The 14,351-nt window shown below is 43.0% G+C and overlaps 1 protein-coding gene across 7 annotated transcripts in view; it reads right to left on the bottom strand.

Moving 5' to 3' along the window:
* Positions 1-14,351, bottom strand: part of znf451 (zinc finger protein 451) — a 41,361-nt gene that overhangs the window by 9,125 nt on the left and 17,885 nt on the right. For 6 of the 7 annotated variants that reach the window (XM_052025154.1, XM_052025153.1, XM_052025151.1 and 3 more), the window contains 6 exons: positions 12,917-13,028; positions 11,257-11,404; positions 9,656-9,782; positions 8,914-9,073; positions 5,587-5,734; positions 1,501-3,113 (listed from right to left, as the gene is read on the bottom strand). In XM_052025154.1, coding sequence (XP_051881114.1) covers positions 1,501-3,113; positions 5,587-5,734; positions 8,914-9,073; positions 9,656-9,782; positions 11,257-11,404; positions 12,917-13,028 — 2,308 coding nt within the window. Of the gene's footprint in view, positions 1-1,500; positions 3,114-5,586; positions 5,735-8,913; positions 9,074-9,655; positions 9,783-11,256; positions 11,405-12,916; positions 13,084-14,351 lie in introns of all 7 variants that reach the window. The other variant, XM_052025157.1, reaches the window with a different exon arrangement.

Raw genomic sequence — 14,351 nt, 5'->3', positions numbered from 1 at the left:
CAGTATTAATCCAATCTATATTCTGTTCTGGGCACCATACCTAAAGAACATTAGTCCCAAAAGGCTCATTGGAATGATACCAAGGTGAAAGGAGATTGTAAAGGGTTGCATCCCATTGGGTAAAGATGATTAAGTGTGATCTAACCAAATTGTTTAAAATAACTGAAGAAACCTTTCATCTGGTGGGGTCAAAGAGCTCAGAACTGGGGGCAGAGGGGTGGAAAACGAATGAAGTTTAACATTAGAACTGTGAAGAACTTTATACTAAGTAATATACTCCCAAACTCCCTACAGCAAAACACACTTGAAGGCCCAGGTAACAATTGAAATTAAAACAAAGGTTGAAAGGTTTGTGTCAAGTATCTCAGGTAGTAAAATCAAAATGGATAATCAGGAAACAGGCTACAGTCACGATTCAACTGAATAGGTTTGAATGACTAAATGGGCCTGTCCTGTTCCCAAAGCCAAATATTGTCATCAAATATATTAATGAAAATGATGGCTCTACTTAAGTAACTCGCATCTCTACATACTACTCCATTTTGTCACAGGGGTCAGCACACCTCTGCAATCGATGGCATGGGACCTTCCATCCAATTTGACCAGACCAGTGGAAACCTGCCTACATTCCTTCACAATCAAAAACACCAACACAACAGCAAAAGCTGTATAAATGGACCCAATGCTCTGTGCCTCCCCATTCCCAAAAAACAAGCATGGCCACAAGACAACACAAATGATCCCAACTAACTTCGTGTGGCCAGATATCTAAAAGACAGTAAAACCACAAGCACCTACTATGGTCAGTTTTCAATATACTGGGCTCCTTTCCATTAGAAAACCCAGGGCACAGCTTGCTCTAAAGCTGTGATATATGGAATTATGTCTGGATCACTGGCACTCCATTTGGAGCTTGCTTCCCATCTGCCTCCAAACCCCACAACGTCTGGACATGTACGTTAGTGCTGGGCAGCAGCAACTTTATTGAACAACACAGAAACCACATTCTGGGATCAAATGGAAATATGGCTATCAGAACAATGATATAGTTTCTCTGCAACCATGGTTGCGGAGTGAAGAAATCTACTGTTACTGATTTGTTTAAAATAAAAAGCAGCACAGACATGAACATTTGGAAAATAGGTTCAGCTGCAAAAGTAAAAAGATAATTGATGCTGTACCCAAGGGAACACTAATATATAGATTTGACTGACAATGGAAAGGTGAAGGTTGGGGGGGGGGGGGGGGGGGGGGGGGGGGGGGGTGAAAGGGCAGAGGGAGGGAAAGGAAGACAAAGAGAGTAAATCCTTTAACTACTCTTGGTTATTCAGTTGTAGAACAGGTTATAGTATCGGTAGTTAGATTTGAGCAACCTACCCAAATTGAAACCCTTTGCCTCACTACCTTTTCTGAATAGTCTGTTTGCACAATAGCTGACTGCCCTGCGCTTCTGAGGAAGAGTTGCTCGCCTGGATTGGGCGAGTGTAACATGGAGGCTACCTTTGCTCGCGGTAGAACTCTGGTGACTGGTCGAGGCCCCGGGATCAGAGTCTGCTGCCATCTCCCTGGCATCGTTGCGCTGAGCTCCTGTGTGTGGGACGTTGGCCTCGTCGGCATCAGCTGAAGAACTAGCCGGCTGCGGCTCCTGCAGCGTGCAGTGCTTAATGTGGTAGTGCATCTGGGCAGCTTCACAAGTGTTAAAAGACTTGCCGCAGATGCACTTGACGGCAGTCCCAGCCCCTCTTACCCCATGGCACTCGGCCAGATGAATCTGGATGTCTTCCTCCGACTGGGCCGTCACAGAACATGAAGAACAACTGATCCACAGCTTCCCCCGGCTGAACAGGTTTCTCATGCACCGCCGACTATCCTCTGCCCTCCTTTCTTTGGAGATGCAGTGTTGCTGACACCCACAGGAAAACCGCGAGTGGCCGTCTGTCACCTCCATCTCCGCTACTTTGTCCATAGTTACATCTCCATGCTCCACAAAAATATAGTCTGTGCTATGGAAGGCTTTGTAGTGGTCAAGAAATTCAGCTTCGGAATTAAACTCTATATCATCACACAGTCCGCAGAAATACTTGACGTTGAGCTCCCCGTTGTGCTGATCGCGACTGTGACGGTACAGTGTTTCCACCCTGTGGAAATGCTTCTTGCAAAACCCGCAGCTGTACTTGTGAAACTGGTGGTTTGCCAGGCAGCTGCAGTGCTGGGCGACACTCTGCTCTGACTCGAACATCTCTTCACACAACCTGCACTGCCACGAGCCATTTGGCCCGGAGTTGGCCGGCTCGGTGGTTTCCGTGTCCGGCGCCACCCCCTCACCGTCTCCGCTGTCTGGATCAGCCGACTGCCACTCCGATTTGGACGAGGAGGGCTCGAAAGCCAGAAGCTCGTCTTGGTCCACTTCCTTCTCGTAGTAGTACGCGTGACCGCTGTGGCACTCCACAATGTGAGCCATTAGATCGTCCCTTCGGAGCATTTCCGCCCGGCACCGCTCGCACCAGAAGTGGTAGTGGGTCAGATGAGCTCCCCCATGACTGCGACTCATGTGCAGGCCAATGATCCCGGCATCAAGGGCCAGTTTGCCACAGACCAAGCACTTGTGGCGGATCCCGTTGGCAGTCATGACATGCTTCTCCACAGCTTTCTCGGTGTCGAACCGCTGGTGACATTCACAAAACCACAGGCGTACTCGCAGGCTGCTGCTGCCACTCTCTACTTTCTCTTCCTTCGGGTGCACACTGCTGCAGTCCCTCCGGCTCCTCTTCATGGAGCTGGGTGCAGACAGCTCCCTGGTACCGGGGCACGTCTCGGCCAGAGCCCTTTTGAAGGGAGAGTTCTTCCTGGATTTGGACTGGTCCAGTGTCATGCGGAGGTCAGAGGGGAACTTGCTCTTCTCGTTGAAGTGGCAAAACTCCAGAATGGCCTGTTCCATGGTGCCTATCCGGTGGACGTTGTGCATGGCTTGCTGAGTGTGCTGACTGATCTGACTGTCATCCACAAGCAGCCTGTGGCAGTCCAGGCAGCGTCCCCTCACTTTGAATATGGCAGCAACTTGCCCAATATCTTTCGAAGACACAGCGACAGGGCCGGCCCTTCTGCATCGCGTCCTGCAAAGAAGAAAGTTCTATGAGTAGGTCATTCATGGAAGTGACTGCCTTCAGTCCTTGTCACAAGTGCAGCCTCCAGCTTCGTCCCTCTGGAAACTCCCAGGAGGCTGAAGCAACCTGCAGGTCAGACACCACTCTGAAACTAGCTTCAAGTACGTTTCCACTCTGACACCCAGTTCACATCTATCACAAATGCCAACTTCACCCCAATCTCAGATCATCATCTGCCAAAACTCTCCTGTGTTATCATCCTTATTAATCTTCATTACCATAAGACATAGGAGCAGAGTTAGGCCATTCAGCCCATCAAGTCTTCTCCGCCATTCGATCATGACTGATTTATTTCTTTCTCTCTCAACCCCATTCAACTGCCTTCTCCCTGTAACCTTTGACACCCTTACTAATCAAGAACCTATCAATTCACACTTTAAATATACCCAATGATTTAGCCTCCAACAGCCATCTGTGGCAATGAATTCCACAGATTTACCACACTCTGGCTAAAGAAATTCCTCATCTCTGTTCTAAAGGATCATCCTTCTATTCTGAGGCTGTGCCCTCTGGTCCTCGACTCTCCCACTAATGGAAATATCCTCTTTACATCCACTCTATCCAGGCCTTTCAATATTGGGTAGGAGTCAATGAGATCCCCCCTCATCCTTCTAAACTCCAGCCAGTACTTGTAGACCTGCAGACAACAATTCCAGCAAAGGACAGACTGGCCTCCCAGGTTGTAGCCTCCATACACTTCTTCCTCGCAACATCAATTGCCCATGTGCTACCTCAAACCCAGTTTGCCTATTGTCCCTGTACTCAATGAACTACAGTGGCTCTCAGTCAATCAGACAAGTTTAGAGTGGACTTCAAAACCACTTGAGCGACTGCAGTCTTAGTTTCAGTTGCTTACTAAATGCTTCACACAAGGAAATTTGAGCACGGGCTTGGCTTCAGCTGAACGACGGTATCTCTCCGTGTACCCACACAGATTGTGTGTGGGAATAGGAACACAAAGCCAATTGGCCCCATATGTTGCTACACTTTCAATAAGATCAGAGCATTCAATAATAATCACACCATTCAATCCAATCAGCAATTAAAAAGGTGCCCTAGTGTCCTGAGCTTACACAAAATACTCCCTAACCCACCTTTTCAACATTTAGTCATGCTGAAAATACCCAGGTGGTTAGTTTTAGTCAACAGCCTTTTAACAGAACTGCAAGTTACAATCAGAGACATGACAGATTTTAGGCAAACAGATACTGAGTATTTCTAGCTTTTGCTTTTAGTTCAGTTTTCCACCATCTTTAGCACTTTATTTACAGAATTAAAGCCAGTCTCTTAATCAAATTATGTGAAAGGTAGTACTTCAGTGAAGCAAGCCAGTTTTCCAATGTCTATGCAAAAGATGCATTTCACCGTGTGTTTCGATGTACATGTGACTAATAAAGATATCTTATTATCTTATCTTATCATAAACAGGAACAGAATGGGTTATTCATTTAACTAATGCCTGATATGTATTCCAACTACCACTGCCCAACAAAAATGTCGAATGATGCCAGCCTCAACACTTCTCACAATGCACAAGTTAAGAGCTGTGATCCTCATCAACTGCAGCTCATTGCGAAGGAACATCTAAAGAGAAAATAACCCTTTGGAGAAAGAAACTATGGTTGTAAGAAAATCCTACTTCTGGGGCCTCCCCAAGAGCCGAGATTATCCTTATTCAGTGAGCGTCATAGAGAGGGACCTTGATGTGCATTTCAGTCAAGATACCATAACTGATCTCCATCAGTCTGGAAAAACCTGATAGTTTTCACATCCCTGAAGCATGGTGCAGCGAAAAGAAATCCTGTTGGGATCAGGCAAGGACACAATCAGACCAAACCACGTTTGTTCCAATTGTCAAAAAGCCTGCAAACGTGGAATGTTAGATGCTTGAGAGTTCCAGCAGCTAAACCACTGTAAACCATCTGGGAATACTCAGCAGTCAAGTGGAGGGGAAAGTTACCTTCTCAGGTCCACAAGCAAAGAATGGATATCATCAGAGGAAGAAATTAGAAACTAATGATGAAGTGAGAGAGGGGGGCTGGGGAAAGAAAAGAGAAGAGTAAAGCAGTGATTTCCAACCAGCACAAGCTATTCTTTCCCTTTAATTGGATCTGAAAAAAACCACTTATTTCTATCCTCAACTTATCAGGTGAAGATAAATAAAAGTAACAGATTTACTTAACACTTTTCACATTATAAAAGGTGTTAGATACTTAAACAGGCAAAAACTAAGTAGAAGCCATAGGAGGAGACATTAATAGACATGACTAAAATTCTGGCCTGATAGCTGGTATTCAAGGGTCAAGAAGGAGACAGAGAAGGCAGAGATATCTAGAGAGGGAATTCCAGATCTTAGTGCCTAGATGGCTGAATAGAAAGGTGAAGAATACAGGAGACACAGTCACAGACAAAACTCACCCACCTGAAATGTGCCGTCAACTCTATGTGGGTTCGAAGCATCTGTTGACAAGCTGTACATTTAACTTGGAAAGGAACTTCCTGACATAGAGAGATCAACAACTTCTTTGCATAGTTAGGAAAAGGAAGAGGGCTGCGTGTTCCCTGCTCACCTATTGGAAAGGAGAAAGGAAAAGAAAATTACATTAGGATTCAAATGTCTAAAACTGAGCAAGTTTCATGTTAAGGCTGGGTTTCACTGAATGAATGCAAGTTCCAGAAACCCCTGGAGAGGTTTTAAGTTAGCAGGGCTCAAAAACAAGAGTAGTTAGAATCTAGCCATCTTTCAACTTCCAGCGCTGATAAAACATCAAATTTGAAACATTTATCTTCCTTCTCTCTAGAGGCGATGGCACCCTGCTGTTTCCAGCATTTGTTTTAAGTCCAGATTCACCCTTGTTACTAAACACCAGCAGAGCACCTCATGATATATCAAGCAAAACGACTGAGATCTGGATGGTTCACTTGGGTCAAAGGAGCGACTCTCAACCAGCCCGAGAGTTCATGAGAAGAAATACCCAGATAAGGCTTAGCATTTCCCAGGTGACACCAGAATTCACTCAAGGACTGCCCCAAATGGAGGGAAGCATAAAGATTTTTTTGTTAAAAGTTTGGTTTCCGTGTATTTTCTTTTTAAATTCATTTTTCAAGATCTGGGCATTGAAAGCAACACCATTTATTGCCCATCCCGAGTGGTCCTTGAGAAAAAGGTGAGCTTCCTTCTTTAACTGCTGCAGCCCTTCTGTCGAAGATCCTTCCAAACAGCATTGTAGAAACGAGCTCTAGGATTTAGACCCAGTGCTGAAGGACTGGCGATACATTTCCAAATCAGCATAGTGTTACTTGTAGGGGAACTTGCAGGGATGGTACACACTGTAGCCACTATGTGCCGATGGTGGAGAGAATGAATGCTTAGGGTGATAGATGAGATGCTAATCAATCTGGCTTTGGTGGCATCAAACTTAGAGTAGTTGGAGCTGCTGCCATCCAGACAAGTGGAGAGTATTCCATCAAACTCCTAACCTGTGCAAGGATTTGAGGATGTCAGGAGGCGAGTCACCCACAGCAAGACTTGCAGTCTCTGACATGCTTGTGTATCCATGGTATTTTTGTGGCTGGTCCAGTTCAGTTTCTGGTGAATGCTGATCCCCAGGATTCGATGATGGTAATGCCTTTGAATGTCAAGACGTTAATGTTGGTGATGGTCATTGCCTGCCACACTTGTACATGCACGTTATATATGCCTGAATGCTGCTCAGGTTGGCTGCATTGCAAGCACGAAATTGAAATGCACAATTAACAAACATCCTCACTTCTGACCCTATGTGGAAAGAAGGTTACAGAGGAAGCAGCTGAAGATGGTTGGGTCTAGGATTATACCCCAGGGACTCATGGGGTGATGTTCTGGAGCCGAGATAATTGGCTTCTAGCAACCATAACCATCTTCCTTAATGCAAAGTATGACTCTAATCGTACTTTGAGCATTTCCACTTTTCTGCCATTAACTTCAGTTTTACTGGAGCACCTTGATGATACACTTCTCTAGAATTCAGCTCTTTAACTCGAGTTGGGACCAGGGGGTGATGTAGTCTGTAGCCTGTAGCTGAATGGTCCTGACAAAACCCAAACTGGGCATTGGTGAGTAGGTTATAAATAAGTACCACTTGTTAGCACTGTTGATGACACCATTACATTACTGATGATTGAGAAGAGACTGGGAGGAAATTAGTTAGATTGGATTTGTCCTTTTATTTGTGAACAGGATATAACTAGTATTTTAACTACTGGAATGGTTTGGCTAGAGTGCACTGCAGTCAGGTTATTGTCTGGCTCCATAGCCTTTGCTGTATCTAGTGGTCCAAGCTGTTTCTTGAATTTCATGGGACCGAATCAAATTGGCAAGAGACCAGCTTCTTTGATGGCAAAGATCTCAAGAGGAAGCCAGGATGGATCATCCATTCAGCACCTGTGCCTGACTGTGGTTTCGAATGTTTCAGCAATGTCTCCCACAATTTCTTGCTGGGCCCACCAGAGGATGGGGATATTTGTCGAGCCTCATGCCATTAGCCGTTTAACTATCCACCATTCATTACTAGATATGGAAAAACCACTGAGCTTCAATCTGATCTATTGGTTGTGAGATTACTTAGCTGTCTTTTGCATGCTGTTTATTGTTATTTAGCACACGTTCAGGTCTTGCAGCTACACTAGGCGAAGCTAGGTCAATCCTTTGTTTGTTCAGTCACTACTCTGCACATACCAAGTCTGTCAGCTGTCCCCTTATTGACTTGGCCAGATTGTCACGAGTGCTACCATGCCACTCTTGGCAAAGAGCACTGGAGTCAGCTACCAAAAGGACATCTGTGCCCTTGCCACTTTTAGTGCTTCTTCCAAGTGTTGTTCAATATAAAGGAGCACAGGTTCATCAGTTGAGGGAGGATGGTAGATAGCAATCAGGAGGTGGTTTCCTTACCCAGGTCTGACCTGCACTATATGAAAACTGCTGGAACGATTCCACAAAAATAAAACTGTCACCAATCACTTTTCCCTTTATAATTCACAACTCTAATGCTCAATTTACAAACTCTCAAACAAAAAAAAAATCCACATTACAATCATCAAGTTCAGTGATCAATTCCAGCTGCCCAGTTAAATCTGGAATTTTGGCTTTTATCTTGATCAGATTCAAGTGTTTTGCGACGAAAACAAAGAAGAAATAGGGGCCACATGCACCGGAGTTGAGGTGCACAAAGAATTGTTCAAACAAATAAACAAGAAAGCAAAATTTAAAGCAAGCACCCAAGTTGCTTATTTCATTTAATGGAGTTAACTTCATTAAGTAAGCAACTTGGGTATATGGAGAACAAGTTCTTGATTTACAACAATGGTATTATTGATAAGTGACTGGTGCTAAATGGCAACTGGATAAAATATAGGTGTTTTGATTAGAGCAGAGAAGATAGAGGTAGTAGATGGGCAAAGACATGTAGAGAGGTAGTTTAATGGGACCAATGGGGATAAAGTTTCCACTGGCTAGATTAATAGAGGTTTGAGACAATTGTACAAAGAGCCAGAGGGTTAATTAATATTGTCATCCCATCAGCCAATCTCATGTTTTATTCTGCTTCACAGAGTTAATTTTAATGTATAATAACAATAATTTATTTGATGAATAAAAGTGCTTCTCCTGCTAAGAGGAGCATCTGTTTCATGCAGCAGTGGTTCAGTTTCACACTTACTGCTAAAAACATCCATGCACAAACTTTTCATTCTACACCCCACCAAAACTTACCGCTCAGTTTGTGCCTCTGAAGGAAGTGGTTTGCCTTGGCCATATGCTGCAAGCATTCATCCCTCAAGTTAAATAGTAAATAGCAGCTTGGGCAAGCAAAGCACTGGCAGATCTGTGGCTCAAGGTCACGTCGATGGCCTTCAGGATTGGCAGAATCAACCTGCAGAATAAAATGGGCAATCTTTTTATTAATTTGAACTTTTATTATAACATGTCCTTCAGCAGCTGGCAGTGTGCACCGTGTCATGGAATCATATTTCAAAGGTGACCACTCATTCCATTGGGGCCATGCAGACATTTTGTTGCTAGCATTCAGCTCATCCTGGTTCCTTGCTCTTTTCCTTAGTGCAACTTTTTTTTAAAACCTCATTAAGTATTAATCCAATTCCCTTTCACAAGTCACCATTTTTTCTGCCATTTCACGCCACGCTCACAGAAGTTTGTGGGTGGCATTGTTGACTGATTTCAGAGATATGCATTAGTTATTTTCAAAGTTCAGCTTTTGGAAGAAGCACAGGGAACAATAACCATCTCAAAATGTTACTTAAGGTTAGAGCACAGGGACAGTGCGTGCACATGGAGGCGGGGGCAAGTTTCAATATAACAAGAGTTGCTTGGAAGAATCCAACAAATTTTACGGAACAGGTACACTTAGGTAATCAAGCAATGGCTAAAACAAAAGGGACTAACAAAAGCACGTTGTTAAGAAAATGATGATTCGTCAACAAGGCATTTATTGTACCTTCAGAGCCAAATGATCTTCATATTTCTGTAGGTTTACAAATCGGTGACAGCATGCAATACAAATATACGAAGTAGATGGAGACCCCTGAAGTGTAATAGTTGGATCACATGGGGAATGGTCAAACCTTGTGTTTTAAACAAAAAAGAAAACTTATTTAATAGATCACAATTGTATATGAACTAGACTTCAAGACTGACCAGAAGCAATGACCAGAGGAGCAGGATGCTCAATAAAGAAGTTAAAAGGTCATAACAAGAATAATCCTGTTTTTTTTTAAGTTTGCATTCCCAGCAGATGAAACAAAAACTGCAGTTCTCTCAGTGTATCTTGTCATTGTAGAGGTGCATTCAAAGTCATTGTCTAATCTTGCGATAACAGCTCATGTCCACTACTCCAACATTGGTTAAAGTTACTCTTTTCTCTGGTAGCTATCACTCAATAGGCTTTATCCCAGCTGAACCTGGATTCCAACCCCACCCAGCACCTTATCTGCATTTCCTCCCAAGAGGTAATTACACCGTGTATTCCCCATTATCAAATGTTCTCTGCAAGGAAGAGCAGTGGGTGATTCAGCCTTCAATTAGGTCATGCCTGATCTGCATCTCATCTCCCTGCTCTAACCCTCAAAACGCTGGTATAACAAAAATCTATCAAACTCAAGTGCTAAAATTTTCAATCGATGCTAAGCATTAAAAGCTTTTGGGAAGAGTTGCAAATTTGCAGCTCTGTTTGCATGAAGATCTTTTTGACACATTGCTGAATACTGTAGGTGAAATTTTAAGGTTGAGAATAAGCCATATATCGTCAAGCCTATTCTATCATTAATGAAATCACTGGCTCTGCAACCCAAATCCTTGCCCAAGTGTTCCATTCACTCTCATTGTGGATTTCCTCCTTACACCCCTTAATCAACTCAATTTGTTAATTAGACATTTTTAGATATTAGATATTTATTTGTCACATGTATAATGAAACACACAGTGAAATATGTCTTTCTGCGTTGCTAAGAATGTGCTAGGGGCAGCCTACAAGTGTCGCCACTCTTCTGGCGCCAACAGAGCATGCCCACAACTTCCTAACTTACGTCTTTTGAATGTGGGAGGAAACCGGAGCACCCGGAGGAAACTACGCAGACACGGGGAGAACATACAAACTCCTTACAGACAGCAGCAGGAATTGAACCCAGGTCACTGGTGCATTACGCTAACCGCTATGCTACCGTGCCTATATTTAAAGGGAACAAGTCTAGTCTGTGCAATTTGTCCACAAGTTTGACTAATTTAGCATTAGCACCCAATTCTGGTGAAACAGCTTGGCATCTCCCAAAGGGAAGTAAATCCTTACTGAGATGCAATGTCTTAAATTGAATGCAACAACTGAGGGAAATAGAAAAACAGGCTGTACATTGACATCGCAGCATCATACAGCAAAATGTAGTAATCCCCACAGCTGTACATTACCACTTGATATGTTTATAAATGCTAAGGAATTTATTCTCAGTCATTATCCAGTTGGCTGTCACTACTCTGCAGTATTTAGGTTTTTATGCAGCTGTAACCCAACAATACTTTCACTGCCAAGAAATTAAAAGAGTGTACCTTTTCAAGTGTCCTAAAAGTAGATGTCTATTATCAAATTTCCTGTTACAGTTCATTATTGGGCAGCCAATGGGATCAGGAGTCACAGATGCATTCATGCGCCTTTTAACTGGGCCACGGCCAAAACTGACAACACCAGGCTTCGGTCCTGTTTAACAGATACATTGAGAAGTGATGGTGTGGGTGGATAGAGGGCAGGAAGTGCAAGGAACTGAAAGAGCACAAGGGGAGGAGGTTTAAGAACAAAAGAAAATTAACTATAGACCTGATTAGAGAAGAGAATTGTGAATTTTCCATACAGTTTGTTGCAAAATTCAAACATTCAAATCTTGACAATGTTTTCATTCTCACATTTTTGTTTTTACAATTTCCACTTAAATGCAGAAGTTGCGTTTGTCAAAGGATTGTGATCAGAAGGTCAGATCCTAGTACAGGATTACTTTTCATACGGCATGCCCCAATCAACTTCCTTCTTCTCAAGGTATTTTAAATACTGCAGCAGTATGGTACATGGGTGCCAATGTCAATGGCTGTGATCCACATACACACAGCTCCAATCTTCACAAAACCCACCCACATCCAGAGTCAGCTTTTTTTTTTATAATTAAAGCCCTACCTAAATTGTGACATGAACTGTGCCATACTGCAGACACAAAAATAGTTAATTTTATTGAGGCAACCTTCACAAATCAGTGGGAATATTCATTTCTGCAGGTAAATACTTTAACCCATGTATATACTTTGCAATATTTAAAGTGGTGCCATTACATCATATCTGTAGAATTTTACCTCAAACTTCTTTCTCAAGGCACAACCTTTAATGCACTGTAGTTCACCGCTCTAACCCAGGGAAGGGATTGGTTTGGTTCAGGGGTCTGCTGCAGAAACCAGCAAGCCTAAGGGTCTGGGATTGGGTGAGCAGACAGCTAACACCCGGAGCATCCAAGAGGGAGGCCAGAAATTGTGGGAGTGGATCAGATGATTGGGTCCATTGCAGTAGATGCCTGATATTGCAGAATCCAAGGTACTTCATAGGACCAGAGGCAAAAGAACGATGAAAGCTTTATCAAAGAAGTACTTTTTAAAGAAATGTTAGGGAGGGATTCTAAACCATGCAACTGCAAGGTTGACTCTTCCCCCAGCCAGACCCCAAGCTTCTTGGGGTCTCTCCCCTCCTCTCATGACCTTTCTAAAACCAATCCAGTTTGATTCTAAATTAATACAGAGCAAAGAAAGTCCTCCCATTGTGTGCTTACAAACTCCAAACATTGCAGAGTAGGTATTCTATTCCCACCAACATTTATGTGTGTCCATCCACTGAATTGAGTCAAATAACTAAAGTCTGGTTGGCTGGGTCTGACTCTCAACCTGTCTTCAAGGAGAGAACCTGCAAAGCAATTGTACTGAAGTTTGAGATGGATTTCCCGTGGTGTTTCCTCAGTTACTGTACCTTTCTTTTGCCCCTCAATGTACCAGTTACCAGGGGAAGTGTGTTTAGGCAAAACATTCAAGCCATCTGCCAGACTTACAATTATGTTTGTGGGTATGTGGATGCACTTCTGTAAGACCCCAATATTACTCCCTTATTCATTTGACTCAGCCACAAGCATTGTGACCAGCTGAAGTAGGAATTTACAATGAAACTCAAGAGAAAGCATACCTGGTACTTTCAGCCACCCATCAACGCACCTTCTTGCTTCTTCAGTTGCAGTTCGTCCCCGAATGAATTCCAACTCCTGCATGCCATGAGCATGCTGCGAATCTACCTTTTCCTGTGTAAGTGCAAATATATAAAGCTCAGAGGCGAGCTCTTCAAAACAGCAAACACTTCCAGGATAGGGCCAGATAGTTTCAGTAAGGAAAAAACAAGGGGGAGAAGTATTAATGTCTTGGTGAAAATAAACTGTAGAACATTAGATTAAAATATTTTGAAAGAATTTATATATAACAATATAATACGAAACAAAATTCTTTATTTGAATGCATTCGACCTTGTTTCAGCCCCTCACAGAACTGAAATTTTATTGACGTGTACAATATTTTTGGAGGAGAAAATGAAAACCTTTACGATAATAAAAGTATCCCTTTATTCTCAACCACTCTGCATGTATTTCAACATGGTTTTCCACACCATCGTTCCTCAGCTCTGATGTCCAGTTAGGTGGAACTGCACTTGCTTGGCTACCAATCACATGTATTGGTTTCTCTTCTCATTCTCCAACCATTAACTTAGTCTTCGCAGAATCTATCCCTGACTCCCTCCTACTCCTCACCTACTTGCTTTCTCTCTCGTCAAAATACATCGTCGCACGTAAACACCAAGAACACACCTTTAGTCAAGTGATTGCATCTCTGATCCGCTTCATCATACAGTATGTTCACCATCTACCTAATATTAGATATTGGGTCCCTGCCATGAACTCAGTTACGTCAAACTGATCACCACCTTGATGTTACGTTGGATTGAGTTTCCAGCTCTGCATCTACTTCAGCTCCAACTCTCCTGCATCCACCCACATCAGTTCATCTGCTGCTGAAACTTTCATCCATGCTTTTGCTAACTTGAGTCTTAATTATTTCAACATCCTCCTGGCTAGCATCTTTTTTTCTACCCAACATATAAATATTTATACTAAACTCTGCTGCTATGATGATAACTCAAGCTAAGTCGCAACTCATATTTATCACAAAGTTGTTGGAGTACAAAAGTAAGAAATCTTGAAACTGTTGTAAAAGGCTTTGCTGAAGCCATTTCTGGAGTATAATGTGCAATTTTGATTTAAACACCAAAGGAATATAAACTTGCCTCATAGTCAGTGCAGCACAGATGCACCAGGTTGATTCCCAAAATGGAAGTACCATACATCAGACTGGTCAGACAAATAGAAGCCTAAAGCATCCAAGGGAAACTGCCAAGCTGGCTGAGTAACAGGAAGCAAAGAACAATGATCAATGTGAGTTTTAGAGACAAGGTGACTGTTGGAAATGGGATTCTGCAGGACTCAGTGCTAGGTTTCTTGTCCTTGTGGTTTATATCCCATGATAAGGACTTAAATACAGGAGCCATGATTATGAAGTTGCAGATGATCCACGTT

This window comes from Pristis pectinata, chromosome 10, assembly GCF_009764475.1.
Source record: "Pristis pectinata isolate sPriPec2 chromosome 10, sPriPec2.1.pri, whole genome shotgun sequence".
Taxonomy (NCBI): Eukaryota; Metazoa; Chordata; class Chondrichthyes; order Rhinopristiformes; family Pristidae; genus Pristis; species Pristis pectinata.
This window is presented reverse-complemented; position numbering and strand designations above follow the sequence as displayed.